The 16,433-nt window shown below is 36.4% G+C and overlaps 2 protein-coding genes across 10 annotated transcripts in view; one reads left to right on the top strand and one right to left on the bottom strand.

Annotated features, from left to right (window-relative positions):
- On the top strand, positions 1-7,427 carry RLIG1 (RNA 5'-phosphate and 3'-OH ligase 1). 2 transcript variants are annotated; one of them, XR_003495476.3, is made up of 8 exons: positions 1-181; positions 1,745-1,862; positions 2,401-2,496; positions 2,881-2,997; positions 3,348-3,542; positions 5,298-5,500; positions 5,764-5,933; positions 6,507-6,607. XR_003495476.3 is itself a non-coding variant. In XM_027451719.2 (7 exons), exons 1-7 carry the CDS (start codon positions 92-94, stop codon positions 6,693-6,695), a joined length of 975 nt encoding a protein of 324 aa, XP_027307520.1. In that variant the 5' UTR covers positions 3-91; the 3' UTR covers positions 6,696-7,427. The 2 variants fall into 2 exon arrangements, 1 of the variants encoding a protein (XP_027307520.1); XM_027451719.2 differs by lacking the exon at positions 5,298-5,500 and having other exon boundaries at positions 3-181; positions 6,507-7,427.
- Positions 7,421-16,433, bottom strand: part of CEP290 (centrosomal protein 290) — a 54,388-nt gene continuing 45,375 nt past the window's right edge. For 7 of the 8 annotated variants that reach the window (XM_072036809.1, XM_072036822.1, XM_072036821.1 and 4 more), the window contains 8 exons: positions 15,992-16,156; positions 15,538-15,660; positions 15,040-15,212; positions 11,473-11,614; positions 9,653-9,726; positions 9,417-9,520; positions 8,470-8,576; positions 7,421-8,188 (listed from right to left, as the gene is read on the bottom strand). In XM_072036809.1, coding sequence (XP_071892910.1) covers positions 8,000-8,188; positions 8,470-8,576; positions 9,417-9,520; positions 9,653-9,726; positions 11,473-11,614; positions 15,040-15,212; positions 15,538-15,660; positions 15,992-16,156 — 1,077 coding nt within the window. In that variant the 3' untranslated portion in view covers positions 7,421-7,999. Of the gene's footprint in view, positions 8,189-8,469; positions 8,577-9,416; positions 9,521-9,652; positions 9,727-11,472; positions 11,615-12,923; positions 13,369-15,039; positions 15,213-15,537; positions 15,661-15,991; positions 16,157-16,433 lie in introns of those variants that run through there. The other variant, XM_072036826.1, reaches the window with a different exon arrangement.

The following is a 16,433-nucleotide window of genomic DNA, read 5'->3' as shown; positions in this document are numbered from 1 at the left end:
GGGAGGGGTGGGGCGGGAGGGCTGCGCGGGCGCACTTGGCGGCCGGTCCGGCGGCGGCTGTCGGCGCGGCGCGGCGCGGCGCGGCGGGGCGATGCGGCGGCGGGGCGCGGTGCAGCGCAAGCTGCCGTGCCTGTTCGTCACCGAGGTGAAGGAGGAGCCCTCGGCCAAGCGGCAGCGGCAGGTGCCCGGGGCGGCGCGGGGGGGCGCGCAGCAGCACCAGCACCACCACCACCACCAGCACCAGCACACCACCGCGGCGGGAGGCCTCTCGCCCTGCGGGACCCCCCCGAGGGCTGCCCGGCCCGCATGGGGGCCCTTCAGCTCTGCTTCTCCTGACGGGGGTGTCCCGGGGCCCGCCCTCACTCTGCTTTTTCCAAGTGTAGGCAACATGGCAAGGAACCAGGCCGCTCCAGCGGGAGCGCCCGGGTGTGTGTAAAGCCGGCCTGCAGCCCCTGCCTGGGGAAAAATACGCATTTTTCATCATTATTGTCACTGTTTTCTTTGATCGAAGGTGTATGAGGCTCTTAAGATGCATAATACACATCAAGGTGAAAGCAATGGAGACCAATGTGACATCCTCTCAGTCATGGTTGGTTTATGGGTGGAAGGGACAAAATAACACCAGTGGATCCGTAGCTGTTGTTAAACTGTCAGTACCAGCACCATATTGATAATTGGTCATGTCAGGCTCCTTCCCTAACTTGGTGTTCCTGCATATAGAACAAGCAGATGTGATTAGATCTGGAACTGGTATGCTCTGTTTTCTTGTTCCAAGTGCAGGCAAGGATATTACATGGGCTTTGACCACTAGGAGAGAAAGGCAACGGTGGTGATAGGTAAACCAACAGGTATCTTCTCATTATCCTAAAAATGTTGTCTTCATAAATACTTTGTTATGGTTACAGATACAATCACTGAACTGTAAAAGTCATGCAATGTAAAGGAACTATGTAGGAGCTTTTCATTTTATGAATTTTATGTATTGTGTTTTTCAAGTCAAGGACTTCTTTGTGTTTTGATAGCAGGAGTTGGTGACCAGTTTACAATTCAGAGCTGACAAGGGAGAGATGAGGGATGGTTGGTTATACAGGAAGATATTTTAATCCAAACATAAATGTTAACATGTTTTCACAGAAACCATTACAGAAATTCTACTAAGGAAAACCTTGGAAACTTGGACTAGTTGTGCTTGGATATTTGTTTAAGATCCCTGGATCACTTATTTCTGTTTGTTTTGTTTTGTTTTGTTTTTTGAGATGAAAATGTTTAGTTAACACTGAGTATTTTACAATAGAATGCTTTGCTACCTTGCATACCAGTGGTCTATGTGTTGTATTAATTATGGTGCCATTGCTGTTCAGTTCCAAACCAAAAGGTAGGGGCAGGTAGTCATGATGAGCTTATATTACCATAGTAATACGGGAAGGTATATTTCAAAATTTTGTAATGTTGGACTGGAACCCATTTGTATTATATGCACCATTTAAAGTGGAATGCAGAACAGTCTATAAATCAAAAATGGAAAAGAGGGAAAGGCAGATAGGTTGCCTTTGTTCTTTTGCCTTATGGTATTCTGCAAACTTGTCTTGAAGAAACAATGGTATACTTTGATAGTATTAGAAATCAGCAATAAAATGCATAATACTGGATTTGTAGAGCTCAGCCATGTGAAGCAAGAGTCCATATGAAAACAAGGCCGTAACGTAGCAATGATTGGAATTTAAAGTACCTGTCTTCTTTTCAGCCATTTAAAGTTTTGGCAACTGAAACTCTAAATGAAAAGGCATTAGAGGCAGATATATACAATGCAATTCCTACTGAAAAGGTGGATGGGACCTGCTGTTATGTAACTACTTATAAAGGTAATAAGAAAGAGCCATATGCATATTTTCATGTTGACTAGCAGTTTGTTTTACGTGACTACAAAGTAATAGTTACCATAAATATGGTAGAAGTCCATAAAGTTGTTAGAGATTTTACTTTCCAACGTACATGAAATATAGTTTAAGTTAATATTCCAATCTTAAAACTTCTTACTAGTAAATCTTCCTTGCACACTAGAATTTATATAGAGGATATTTAATTTCCCTGAGAAGGATTAAAAGAAGTATGGAGGTTGGGGGGAAATGAGAAGATTGTGGTTTATTGCATCACTAGGATTCTTATCTTTACCTGAAATTGTAAGAAAACTTTCTATTAAACTAGACAAGATTCTACAAGTAGATTTTTTTATATTTATATACAGTAGTTAATTTATTAATTTAAATATTCTTTTGGATGTGAAATTTCTGTAGTGACAAGTGAGAATTCATATTTTACCTTTTGTGCAGTTGATTTTAGTACTCCGCGGGGTATAGTTACTGGGGTAAACTGCTGGTTTTATACCTCTGGCATCTCTAGGGCGACCATATCTATGGGCAAGGCTGGACAGAAGACCCAACAAACAAGCTGAAAAAAGGTTTAAACAATTCTTATATTCATTGGAAGATTGCAAAGGTTAGTGACAATTTTTGCCTGCTTTGGTAATGTAAGTTATCCACTGGAATAACACCTCTGGTCTAACACAGGAAACGTCAGTGATCCTACTCTTTTTTCATGTCACTCAACTTTATTTCTCTTGCTCCAGTTTAAATATAATGTTAGCTATTTCTTGGCTATTAGCTATTTCTTAATTGTAGTCAGTTTGAAATTTTAAACTACTTACAGGCTGTAAACTGTCCTAACTCTAGACTGTATGAGTATGACAAGTGTTGGGGTTTGTACAAAGTAATGCAGACTACTGTCTTTAAAACAAGGTTTTAAACTTGCATTGATAGAAGATTAAAATGTAGAACTGGCTAACAGTTTGTGCAAATCTAAATGCCACATTTATATGTCTAGAATTTATTTGGAACTTTGAAGAAGATTTCAAGCCTGTTCCAGATACATGGATTCCAGCAAAAGAAGTAGAGTTCTCTAATGGCAATCCTTTGCCCGATGAAAATGGACATATGCCGGGTAAATATGGCAAAATGCGGGAAAAAATAATTTTTGAAGTGAATTAGGATTAGTTCCAGAGTTAAAAAATAGTAGCTAACATTCAGAAAACAATTGGACTGTTGTGCATTCATTATCCAGAAAGGCTGTGTTCTGATGTAATGAAAATAGTTTGTCTTAATCTGAAACTCTGTACAGAAAAATTGACAAGTTTGTGTTCCTCTGACATTTCTTTGAGATGTGACAGCTTTTCTAGTAACTCTGTGTGTAGCTAAGGTAGATGATTTTATTTTTTTTTTCAATGCATCTACAGTTCTAATATGTATTCGATACATTTAGATACTTTGGTAAAACCCACTGTTTCCTCATAGGTTGGGTGCCTGTGGAGAAAAATAGTAAGCAGTATTGCTGGCACTCATCTGTTGTAAATTATGAGGCTGAAATAGCACTGGTATTGAAACACCATGCTGACCCTGGGCTTTTGGAAATCAGTCCAGTACCACTGGCAGAACTTCTAGAGCAAACACTGGAGCTTATTGGGACAAATATTAATGCAAATCCATACGGTAAGTTTGTATGTTCAGTTCTTAAATACTCTTTTACTGAGCGATATTTTAGGTGGAAAATAATAATTTTCTTTGTAAAATGTTTTTTCCTGTAATTATAATAACATGTTCTAAATTAGAAATGTAACATCTTAGTTCAACAATGGCAAGTGCAGGGTCCTACACCTAGGAAGGAATAACCCCAAGCCCAGTACGGGCTGGGGACTGACCTGCTGGAGAGCAGCTCTGCAGAGAGAGACCTGGGAGTCCTGGTGTACAGCAGGCTGACCATGAATCAGCATTGTGCCCTTGGGGCCAAGAAGTCCAATGGTATCCTGGGCTACATTCAGAAGAGTGTTGCCAGCAGGCCAAGGGAGGTGATACTCCTCCGCTACTCAGCCCTGGTGAGGCCTTCCTGGAGTATTGTGTCCAGTTCTGGGCTCCCCAGTACAAGAGGGGCATAGAACTACTAGAGCGAGTTCAGAGGATGGTTAGAGGGCTGGAGCACCTGCTGTATGAGGACACGCTGAAAGAGGGGAGAGCTCATCAATGTGTATAAATATCTGAGTGGAGGGTGTCGAGAGGATGGAGCTAGTCTCTTTTCAGTTGTGCCCAGCAACAGCACAAGAGGTAATGTGCGCAAACTGAAGCACAGGAAATTCCACATGAATATGAGGGGGCACTTCTTTCCTGTGTGGGTGACAGAGCACTGGAACAGGCTACCCAGAGAGGTTGTGGAGTCTCCTTCTCTGGAGATTTTCAAAACCCACCTGGGTGCCATCCTGTGCAATGTGCTCTAGGTGATCCTGCTTGGCAGGGAGTTTGGACTAGATGATCTTCAGAGGTCCCTTCCAACCCTGCCCATTCTGTGATCTTATAGAAAGGAAAGAAAGGGCTAGCTCAATGAACATTCGCAGGTTGGCACCAAAAATTAATCACCTCAGAAAGCTGAGTTGTCCTGAGTCTGCTTGTCTATTGAAGCTGTTTCTGCCTTCATATTCTTCAGGATTTAACATCAAAATGCTTTGCTATTGCCTTTCAAAAAAGAGCAGCAGTTTTGTTCAACAAAAGAAGCATGAATTAATAAGCTTCTGCATTAAAATAACTGTGATTTAAAACAAAACAAAAACTGGGTATACCTTGGCTTTGCATATACCTATGTAGAGTAAACCATTTACACCAAACCTAAAATTGAGGTTTCGGCTATATTGATGCTGAGCTGTGTCTGACACCTGACAGGGAAAAATGGCTATTCTGTTGAAGAACTACTTTCTCAGCAATCAAGAAGTAAGTTTTATCTAATGCTTATTGCAGTTTCTAGACCAGTTAACTTTTTTTTTTCTTTCCCCTCAGGAATAAATACTCTGATTGGAAAAAATGTCTTAAATGTTAGTCTTCGAAATATTTTAAGATTGTTTGATGGTGCCTTTTCTTGTCTTTTTTTGCTTTCTTGATACTATTAGTCCATTAAAATTAAACGCTTTATTCAACCATAATTTTTAGTGCCTATTAAAAAAAAGTTGTAATTTTCTAAAATTGTGACATATTATGAGTATCTCTTTAAGGAAGTGTAATTTCAGCTAAATTTTGGCTGTGACCTCTCCCCTTAAAGTTTGTTAACAAAACCCACAATTATGTATAAGCTCAAGTGCATTTTAATTTCTTAGCTTGGCTGCTGTAGTAATCTGCAGGGATGGATAGGAAAAGTAGTACATACTCTATGTGCTTTGTTAGAATTTAGATTTTTTCCTTTTTTTTTTTTTTTCTTTTTTACAGTTCCTTTAACAGCTTTTTTCTTAGTTATTCAATATAAATCTTCAGTCAGTGAAGAGGCAATGCATTTATTAACAGCCTGGCCTATCAATCAATCCCCATGTGTAAGAAAATATGCCAGACTTTCAGAAAGATGCTTGTTTGTGATACGGATTGTGATTAAAAGCATGAAGAATTTCATCAGTGATTTTATGGTTACTGAGGAGGTGAGCATGAGGACTGAACAGAAGATAGTATAACCTGTATATCATGTTGATTTATTTTATATAAATAAAAGTTACACGAGGAAGAGATGGCTACATTTGATACTTATACTTAACTGGTCTTCTAAAGGCAGGACATTTTTGTAGTATCTAACAGAAATCTACCTTTATAGGGTGCTTTTAAGATAGCTGTAATAACAAAAATGGGGAAAATGTTAAATTTAAACACATAACTAGAAGGATGATTTTTGTTCCTTTTAACAAAGGATTGGGAAGCAGAAAGCAACCTGTACATCTTCTTGTACCACATGGAGCATTTGAAATAAAGAATCCACCTTCTTTGAATCAAAATGACATACTGTCTTGGTTTGAAGGCTGCAGTGAGGGTAAAGTTGAAGGAATTGTGTGGCACTGCCGTGATGGGTGTTTAATCAAGGTAAATATATTGATAGACATGTGGAAATCACTATAATACATGTAATTTGTACTATCTGAGGTATTGTGATTTACTGTTTATTCTGCCTTTTCCAAATTCTCAATAGTAAACATTCTCCTAGCAAATTAGGTTACAGCAGAATTAGTCAAGCCACTGAAAAAGTAATCACTACAAATGACAGCTTATTAAACTTTTCCATTACCTATATTATAGATAATAGTTACTGAGAACACAAAATAATGTTTTTCCTATCTCTATACAAATCACTCAGTATTTTAAAGTTTATTTTAAACATTCATTTCCTGTAATGTCATTTAGAATAAGGATTGTTAATAAGAATGTGTTCTCTGTTTAATTAGCAAGTTAACTTTTATTTCTGAAGCTGTGGTTCTGGTTTGCCTTTTGTGATTCACTTAGTCGTGTTATTCAAGTAACAGATAACTAATGGATGTTTGTAAGAAGAGATCTACTGCAGGGAATCCTAGAATTAAGGCCTCCCTCTTTCTTTCAAAATAGGCACTGCTGGGCTACTATATTCAAATCTCTAAATGGATCTGTTTCTTCTTCTTTTAGCTCCATCGCCATCATCTTGGTTTATGCTGGCCACTTGCAGAGACATACCTGAATTCTCAGCCTGTTGTCGTTTCTTTTAATAGAAATGATTATGACTGTGACTTTGGACCAAAGAGTTTGTTTCACCATTTTTCAAACCTAGATGGTCAAAGATTCGACAGACTCAAAGATATCAAGTTTGATGGTTGAAGTTTTTTTTTATTTTAAGTTAATTGCTGTATGTCCTGCACTCTTCTTGTTTCTGTCTATCACAGAACTCCTTCCAAAAAGGAATCTTGCTGATTAGGCAGTGGGCACAATACTCTGCATTTTGAAGTTCTTCCTAAATGACTAGTTGTATGTAATAGGAAATGTGACATTCAGAACAGAGATCTAGCTTTCAGCATGTTTTTTTTATCACTTCTGAAAAAATACTTAATTTGTTTACCCATTCTTGGAACTGTTACGGTCAAATAGTATGTTGTCCAACAGTGGCTGATCGGAGTAGTTAACGAATGACAACAACTGTAAAAGTTCCATAGATTGCCCTTTTCTAAATATAATTACTGTAACATGTAGAATTCAGATTGCTTTTTCTTATCAGCACAAGATAGATTTCTGGTGGGACTAGAATTAGGCCTGAAATGTAATAATTTTTTAAAGGTTCGAGTTCTTCTTGGGGAAGGCATTCACTGTATTATTTAGCTGATAAGCTGCAGCATTATGCTAGTACCTGAAAACCTAATTAAGCTATTTCATAATTTGGGACAAAGATCAAAGTATGTAATAGGAATTATACTCATTCTATTTTCAAGATCCTTAGTAACTTGGAAAAGATGTGACTTGGTTTAGTAATAGGCATTCTGAGACTGCACCTAAATTTATCAAGGATATATTAAGTATTTGAAAAAAGATGACATAAATAAAAGTGAGAATGCGTGATGAGTGGGCTTTGTTTATTTGCACTATAAAGTACACATATATATAAAGTATATAAAATGTAACATTTCACATAGCTGCACATTTATTTATATAGAAGAATACTGTTTATTTACAATTGTTCATTCTTGAATTTTGTAAAAATGCAGTAAATATAAATGATCTTGTTATAAGAGAGACAACCATAGTCAAGATGTATTACAGCACACGACAGCAAGAATAAATTATATAGTACTATTGATCAGGAATTCAGCATACACAGTATGCATTCAGAGTTTCTGAACTTCTAAGTGGAGTTGAAAGCTTGGACTTCTCTGAAAAATACACGTAACCACAATTACTGTTCTGAATTAATATCGCTATGTGTCTGGGGGAGGTAAAGCTGTTTTTCATTTTGACTGGTGTATACCACAATCCACTGCCTAATCCAATTCTGCATGCTGTGGTATGTGCCAAGCCATTGTAACTTTAATAATTTGTATCATTCCAGAAAGAAAATAGACAAATAAATCAGTATTATATAACTGCCCCAGAATTTATTTTCTGTATTAATAATGAGGATACTAAACATGAGCCTAATCAATGGAAACATTGGCTGGACTATCCACATGAATGCCAAACTCTTCAGAAAGCTGCTTTAATCTTTCTTCTAAAATAATATTTTTTTTTACTTCTTCATTATAGTTATATTTCAGATCCTCAATTTCTTCAAAAAAGGAAGGGTTGAAGTTTTCCAGTTCTCTTCTCAACTTTTTTGTTTCTTCCTATTAAAAAGAACAAAGGAGTACCATCAATATACAGAACTTAGGAAATACATGTCAAAAACAGCTTTTTTGCCTTTTTCTTCAGAGTTCTCGCTTCACTACAGAGACACAAAAATCTACTCAGAAACAGCAAATTAATGAACAACAAAATCTGCTTTATAAATATAATGCTTAGAAATTGAGGTGTTGTTTTAGTGTTAGTTTGGATATCAAATAGCTCTTTCTAGCCACCCATAATTTTGCAAAGGATGCTTTTGCCAAGAATAATCTTAACAACTCACCTTTAATTGCTGTTTTTCTAATTCTGAGGCTTTTAACTGTGCCTGGAGGTCAGCTACATCTGTCATTCCCTTGTCGTTTTTATCCTTCTCAACAATTTCATTATGTCCTGCAAAAAATGTGGACTTGATAGGAAATTAAGGTAATGATAATCAATCACATGAACAATTTTGTTACAGTAGGTTTGCTTTTCTTGAAAGTTGAAACATTAGAAGTGTGTAAACGCAACTGTGATCAACAACCACCGAAATACATAATATATATTATGGAATATGATTCTTGGGACTAAATGCAATACTGCCTTAGTCAGTGTAGTAGCACACTTCTGAGAAATACAATATTCAGTTTCTCTGAATTAAATGCAGGAATTTTTGGAAGTTACATAGTTTAAGGATCTTAAACTGTATTCATGATTTTAAGAGTGCTTTTTTGTTTTTGTCCCTCCTCCCCCCCCCCCCCCCGGTGTTATGGCAGTGCACTGCTCTGCAGTGCTCTCCATGTCCTCCTTTGTTTTCGCTATGGGACTGATGCCTGCTAACTCTTAAATCATTCCACATACCTGGAAATGGACACTTCTCTGGCAGCTTGGAGCCTTAGGCAAGAGGAGTAGGGAGGATGGTTTCAATGAACGACAAACCTTACAAACAGTCTTCTGAGGTTTATGAGGTAAATGGTAGCGTGAAATACCCACTTTCTTGGGATAGGAAATCTTGCAAAGATTCCATCCTCTTGTTAGGCTGGATCTTTCATTATAGAAAATTTTTACTAATACTCCCTATAAAAAGGCTGTTTACTCAAAGACCTTAATCTGCTCCAGTTTATGGTACTTCAGCATTAATAGAATCCAGATAATTCTGTGGATTTATTACCATCTAGCACACATTAAGTAAAAACTGTTTTAGGCCCAAAATACATGAAGATCTTTATTAGAGATACTAAAAGAGATTACCAGCTGCAGGACCTTCACTTGTATACGTATGTATGTGGTGCTTATAGTTTTCCACCTGGTGAGCTAGTTCTGCTTTTTCTTTCTCTAATTGATTATTAGTTGATCTGGAATATAAAATAATTTTAGAATTTTAAAAAATCATCATAATGTTTCAGAATATCTAGTAATATAAATAAAAATTCCTTCTGTTTCTTGATCATTCTTATTTCATCTATACTGGCCGAGGAATACAGTACCTTAAAAGCTGAAGCTCCCTGATGAGGCCTTGTTCTGTCCTTGCATCTTCAGAAAATTGTTTGAGAAACTCAATCTTAAGACAAGTTAAAAAAAAAAAAAAAAAGTCTTAGTCTTGAAAACAGTATCCACAGATACTGCAGTTCACATGGGATCACGGAATTACTTCTCTTTGGCATAGCTTAATAAAATAAATGAAAATACTGCTAACAGTAAATTTTAAATATATATTATGGATTATTATATAAAATATTAAACAATGGTACAATGGTCTATTATATAAACATATTATTATATACATGTCTATATAGACATATACATGTCTATTATAAATACTTTTTCCCCTTACTACTACTTGAGTACAAAGGGAGAAAAAAATGTTTACCTACTATCATTTTCTGCAAAGCTTCTAGTTATTTACAGTACTCTTAAAGCTAGTACAGGTTAGTGCTGTATATTTCATGAAAAGTAAAGAAAGAAGTAAGTATTCACAAGCCAGATTTACAAAAAAAAAAAAAAAAAAGTTAAGACACATGGATAAACCTGAGGATAATTTATAGATATGCTTAAGAAAGTGATATACATAAAGGTGCATAAAAATACTACCAACATGCTTATTTGAGTGTATTAAGTATCTGAGTTCCTTTTTAAGCGTGATACAAAAAGTGATTTTTAAATTAAAAAGCAAATGTATGTGATGTTGACTAGAAATGACCCGCAGTCGTAAATTAGAAACAGGTTTCTAAACAGAGGAGTTAGCCTGTGGAAGTGCCTTTCAGTAGAAGTTAGAGGAAGAAAAAGTTAAAGTCTTTCAAATGTGAAACTGGATGTTGTTTTTTTAAATACGATGACAATTTATTAACTCCCGTAAGGCTACTGTTAGCAACAGACTTTATTCTACTGTCTAAAATTCTTTGACAGTCTCCATTTTGAAACGGAGTTAACCTTGACCACAGGCCATCATCTACATTTGAGACACAAGACAAACCTTGAAGTGTGATGCCCCAGAGTCATACCACATAATAAAATAGTCTGTTTTTTGTTTTTTGTTTTTTTTTTTTTGCTGTTGGTATATGCTTTATGTTAATAATTCTGATTTTAAACTGAAAAGTGAAACCAAGCAAAGCTTTACAAAATAATTGTTTTACAGAACTCCACTCTAAGTTCTGCTTATTGAACAAGCTTACCTGCTTTGATAATATATATGACTTTATATTGAAAATTCCTTGTATCAATACTTTACTCTGAAAATGGCCAATGCAAGATAGAAGCTAATCTAGGTGGATAGTGCTAGGACTAAATGTCTGACATACTTGAAGTTCAAAATCTTACAGATCTTTTCAAAGATACCTTAGTTTAAAATTAAGAATTCTTCCATGTGCGAAATATATTTGTAGGACTTACTAAGGTCTGTGTGTAAGATGCCATATTAGAAAGAGATATGAAAATCCCTTTTAGGGACTCAGTCCCCCCAAAATGACCTGGAAGAAAGAGGAATGTTCTGGTGGCAAATTAAATGTGCTGACCAAGCTAGAATGATTTTAAGACAACACGAACCCTCTATACTTACAGGCTTCAAATGATCAATGCAACTAAAATAAAACTACAGAGAAATATTATTTCCCCAGTAAGTGCAAGTCATAAATATATACTGGTAATATGTAGTAAACCTTATTAATCCTGAAGTATCTAAATGTACAATTACGGCATTTTAGACTGAAAAAAACCTCATGGGCTAGAGAATAAATAATATACTCTGCCACTATAGACGTTAGAATGAAATTAATCTGTTCTCAGAGTCATCTGGCTAGACTTTACTCACTTGTTCTTTCAGATCTTTTAAGTTTTTATCAGCATTATGTTCACGTTCTATTGCCTCCTGAAGCAGCTGTTTAAGGTTAGTAATGCTTTCGTTTTTTTTAGCAATATCCATTTCCAGTTCCTTCAACTTTGTTTCCTGCATCCTGGTAAAAAAAAAAAAAAAACAAAAACAAAAAACCAACACACACACACATATATATATATATATATATATTAAGAGAGAGATAAGAGCAAAAGCTATTGCATTTGCAGAAATAGAGATTAAAATATTCTCACATAGATGAAATGCTGTAAAATGCATTCTAAATGTTTGGAGCAGAGGCCTAGAAATAATTACTGGTCCTGTTTATAAGCAAGCTGAATGACCACAACAAGAAATGCTTTTTTGTGATTTTTGAATAAAAAGGCTCTTCCACGTGTTCCATTGTTGCTGACCTTACTTTGTTTCTTTACCAATAACGGCCTGGAATCTTTCCATTGTACTGCACATATATCCCAGCCTACGCCCTACTAAAAACATGCATGTCTTTTACTGCACTCAGCTGATGCAGTGGTGTGCATGGGTCATGTCTCAATTCAGTGTCATACGTTTATAGTATTATAAATTAAAAATGTATGGAAATTATGTACTGAGAAAAAGTTTAATACAGATACAGGAAATGAGGAATCCAACAGAAAAAAAAAGTTCTACAGTAAATGATGTTTTGCCCTGGAGTAACCATAGTCTGAGAAAGATTCCATTTTCTTTGAGACATACAAGACTACAAAAATGGTTTTGTAGAATCACTGAAATGTCAGTTGGTAAGCTCCTCTGGAGGTTACCTAATCCAACTCTGAAGAGGCTTTTCAGGTAGTGATAGTCTCCAGTACCTTGCTACCTGCCAAACAGTAGAATGCCAAGGATGAAGTTTTCCCTGGATGAAACTTTTGGATGATGCCCTGTCAAGGATCTTTTACTACCATGTAAGTGCTTTGGAAAACATGCGTGTGAGGTAGACTGCATGATGAAACGCAACAATGAGATTCTCTAGGTTAGCTTTTCTAGGTTGATGTTATTCATTTACTTTAAAATCATGTTAATCTCAAAGCATGTTAAAGCAAATAAAAATTTTTACTCACACCACTTGAAATAGTCAAGTAGAATTAATTAGTCACTATACACACTCACACCTACCTATATTAACCAAAAAGAATTAGGCACAAATGTTTTTCAAAGAGATAAGCTAAAAGAAAAACTATATTCAAACTATATATTGGGTTGATAATTGTAAGAGATTAAGTTGTGTTTTAGCATTGGAAAATTCCACTAACCTTGCATATTCAAAAGTGATTGTGTAGGCATAACACTGGGGGGTATGTTAAGCAGGTAAGGGGACAATGAAGGTCCCACTGTCCCAAAGTACGGAGGATGGCTAAGAAAAACAAGACAAGCAGTTGCAGAATCAGAGAAAAAAAAAAATATCATGGGCCCCTCCAGTCACAAGGAAAAAAAAGGGAGGGGGAGGAAGAGGAGAAATTGACAAGGTAAACTTGGTGAAATAAAAATCAACACATGGTATAGTAACAAGCGTCAAGTAGCTTGTGAACCTGTAGTACTGAGCCAATGAGGAAAAATCAAGCACTGGGTAACAGGGAATAGAAGGTTATGATACACGTCTGCTGTGTGCTCCTACTTGCAGGACGCCCGCCCTTGCAATCGTGAATAAAAATGTTAGTTCACTGAGATCCTTGCCTGAGTCTGTGTTTCTGGCTGCAGATTGTTTCTCACATAATGCTAATGCAAGCTGTTAAGGGCCTACCATCTTCACTGCATGATCCTGTTCTTCCCGTGGCTGGCAGCCAATTTCCCCCAGTAATATGGCTGTCACCTGAGCTTGCATGAAGACATTCTACATCACTGCAGGGTTAGGAGGAAAGGGGAAAAAAAAGAACAGCTTTCTGAAGTCTCATTGAAGTGAAATACCTCAGCCAACACGTCAGAGAAGCCACCAAAACGCTGCCAACCGATTCTGTGGGAGTGCAAAACTAAGAAGTGGGTAAAATCACGGACAGCAGCAGAGAGACTAAAGCTCAACAGCTATCTGACCTCGCCTGCAATCAGACAAGTTTCTTTCTGTTTTGCAGCATGTGAGCTTACTTTGTCCTGAGGTCATCCCTGGATAGTAGTATTTTTCTGCAAAAATTTGCTCTCTTCCATTCCTATTTGGACAGAGGGTGTTTCTTAATAGCATAAGCAGTGTTTCAGTTTCTTGTCCTTTTAGACATGCCAGTACAAGAGATAACACCCAATTCAAAATTCTTGCCTCAAGGAGGGATAAAATTCTCCTTTATTCTCTGTTTTCATGTGAATGTATATTATATCAAACTTCATATTCTGTATCAATGTGTTCATTGTTAAACATGCCAGTGAGAGACCTGACTAGCCTCCTTGGCTGTAGCTCATTTTTGAAAACAGGTATAAACAGTAAAGCATTTTGGACTGGCAATGGTTTTGGGCTGACTGTTCCCCAAAACACTTTCTGTAAACAAAGCACAAAACAGTACTGAACAGTTTGTTTCTATGAAATAAAAAAAATGCAATTAAAGTAGTTCAGGCTGTCGAGTTAAGATGTTCAGCCTTTAAAAGCAGGTTGTCATAGAAAAAGCATCTGAACTACGTGCAGAAGTACTGACAAAATAATACAGCATGCATAAGTTGAAATGTAGAAACTGGTGTCATAAAACCATTTTCTTTAGTGTGTTCTACCCTCAGTGATGCAAGTGGTACCTGAATTTTAGAACAACTGACAGGTAGCTTTCAGGTAACTGACTAGTAAAGATTTGTAAACATTTGCTATTATTAGCAAAGCAAAAGTGACTTTTGATTCTGATTTCAAAGTCTGAATTCTAAGTACAAATTTAGGAGTTGACAATTCCCACAATTCTTTTTATATATACTGTAAAAGATGATCCAATGCTAGTCTCTGAATTTTTCTCCCTTCCACTACAATTAACAGGACCACCTGGCTGACTGCAACTTGCTTTCAGGGCCTCCAGAACACATATGAGGGATCTTTAGCACAGGTCCCAAGGAGCACGGAAATCCCAGTGGGCTTCCTAACAACCTCTGCATGTTTACACGGTTAAATGTAGATAAATAAATGCAGCCATGCTGGAAAATGCAGTCTGTGGGACTCCTTTTTTTTTTTTTCTTCCCCAGGTTGCTATCTTTGTGGTAAGGTACTGAAATATATGCTTTTTATATTCAGCAAAAATGCTGATATTACTCCACAAAGCACAAAGACACTACATTTGAGTAGCAAGGAACACAAAATATGTCCTCTACCAAAACTATACAGGAGTCTACAGCTGATGGGAAGAAAGAGGAAGGCCAGTACTTAAGGATGGTAGCACTCTGCTGGATTCATATCAGAGATCCATATACTAATTCTACATACTAATATAGAACCAGAAAATAATATTAAAAGTATCTTCAAAAGAGGAAAGAAAAATTATGAAAATGAAAGCCTTTATTTTTTTTGCTAATACTTAAAGAGGAATGAAAAAGAACTTAATTCACAATTCCTACCTTGTTACAACAACTGAATTGCTGCTTTTCCTGTCAGCTTCATCAAGCTGAGGGCCTGTGTTCTCAGCCAAATTTAGTCTCTTAATGGCTTCCTCCAGCTGTATGGTTAACTTCTCATTTAATATCTCCAAGTTATTCTTTGCTATTCGGAGCTTCTCTCCACTGTCAGCTTCCTATTGTTCAATAAAAACAAAGTTTTATAAAATAGATAACCTCCTACAAAGCACTGGGTTATCTAAACAGATGGTGAGAGAGAGATTAAGCGCTGATGGTGTATCCTAGATAGATGGTATCTCAGATCACCGGCACTAAAACTTACACATACTCTAATGTCCTGTTTCTTGGATGTCTCCTCTCCACATATAATTAAGAATTTGGTCATGGCAATACTAATACTAAGAAAAGCATCTATTTCATTTCAACCATTTTTTAAAAAGTAAGACAATTACCACATCCAGTAACTACTGGAAATAAAGGGATACGTTACAATGATCATACCTTCTTCAGCTCTTTTCGTAGCCTCTCATTTTCAGTAATGACTTTTTCCATTCCTTTTGTTCTAGATTCGTAATGCATGCTCAGCTGTCCCCCCAGATGAAGTTTCATTTTTTCCATTTCAGACTAAATAGTAAACAGTTTGTTAAAACACATATATATTACTTAGTAGAAAATTTCCAATTTCTATTTTTAAACCACATCAGAGTTACACCTATCTAGCACACTATATTTCATCATGTTTAAATATATTCTTAAGATAAAAATTACCATTACATAAATCATGCAGTATATTATTCTAAAATGAAGTTTTGATTTTGTATTCTACAAGTTTCATATTTGATATATTGGCAACACTTCTGTACTAATCAATGTCAATAATGGGCCTGCTGTTAAAGTTTCCTACTATAGTATATAAGCTGCTATCTAAATATAGTTATTTAATATGAATCGGTACCTTTAACTTCTCATTTTCCTGTTCAAGACCAAGTAATTTCACATTAGAAACCACAGCTGGAGTTTTTTTCAGATCTTCATTTTCCCTTTGGAGTCTCTCTACAACCTTTTTCATCAAACCAATTGTTTTTTCCAGTTCTGGAATTGTCTTTCCACTTCTACCAGCCTGTGCAGAGGGGAAAAACATAGTGAGGTAAATACTTCAAGTTAACATTCTGAGATGCTCCAAATCATGTTTTACAGTATGTTTTTCCACTGCTTTCTATTTGTTGAAAAGTTGTCATAGTTTGTGTCTTGAATCATAAAGTTCTTGCATACTTACTTCCCTGAAAAGTCTAGTGATATATTTACTCCCAAGGTAAACATATCAGCTCTCTCATTTCCTGTTACCTAAAAAAGCTGCAGTTAAGTCCAAAAATTTGCTGTATTTTATGAAATAAAGT

Source organism: Anas platyrhynchos, chromosome 1 (genome assembly GCF_047663525.1).
Source record: "Anas platyrhynchos isolate ZD024472 breed Pekin duck chromosome 1, IASCAAS_PekinDuck_T2T, whole genome shotgun sequence".
Taxonomy (NCBI): Eukaryota; Metazoa; Chordata; class Aves; order Anseriformes; family Anatidae; genus Anas; species Anas platyrhynchos.
Note: the sequence above shows the minus strand (reverse complement) of the source record. Positions and strands in the feature narration are given on the sequence as shown.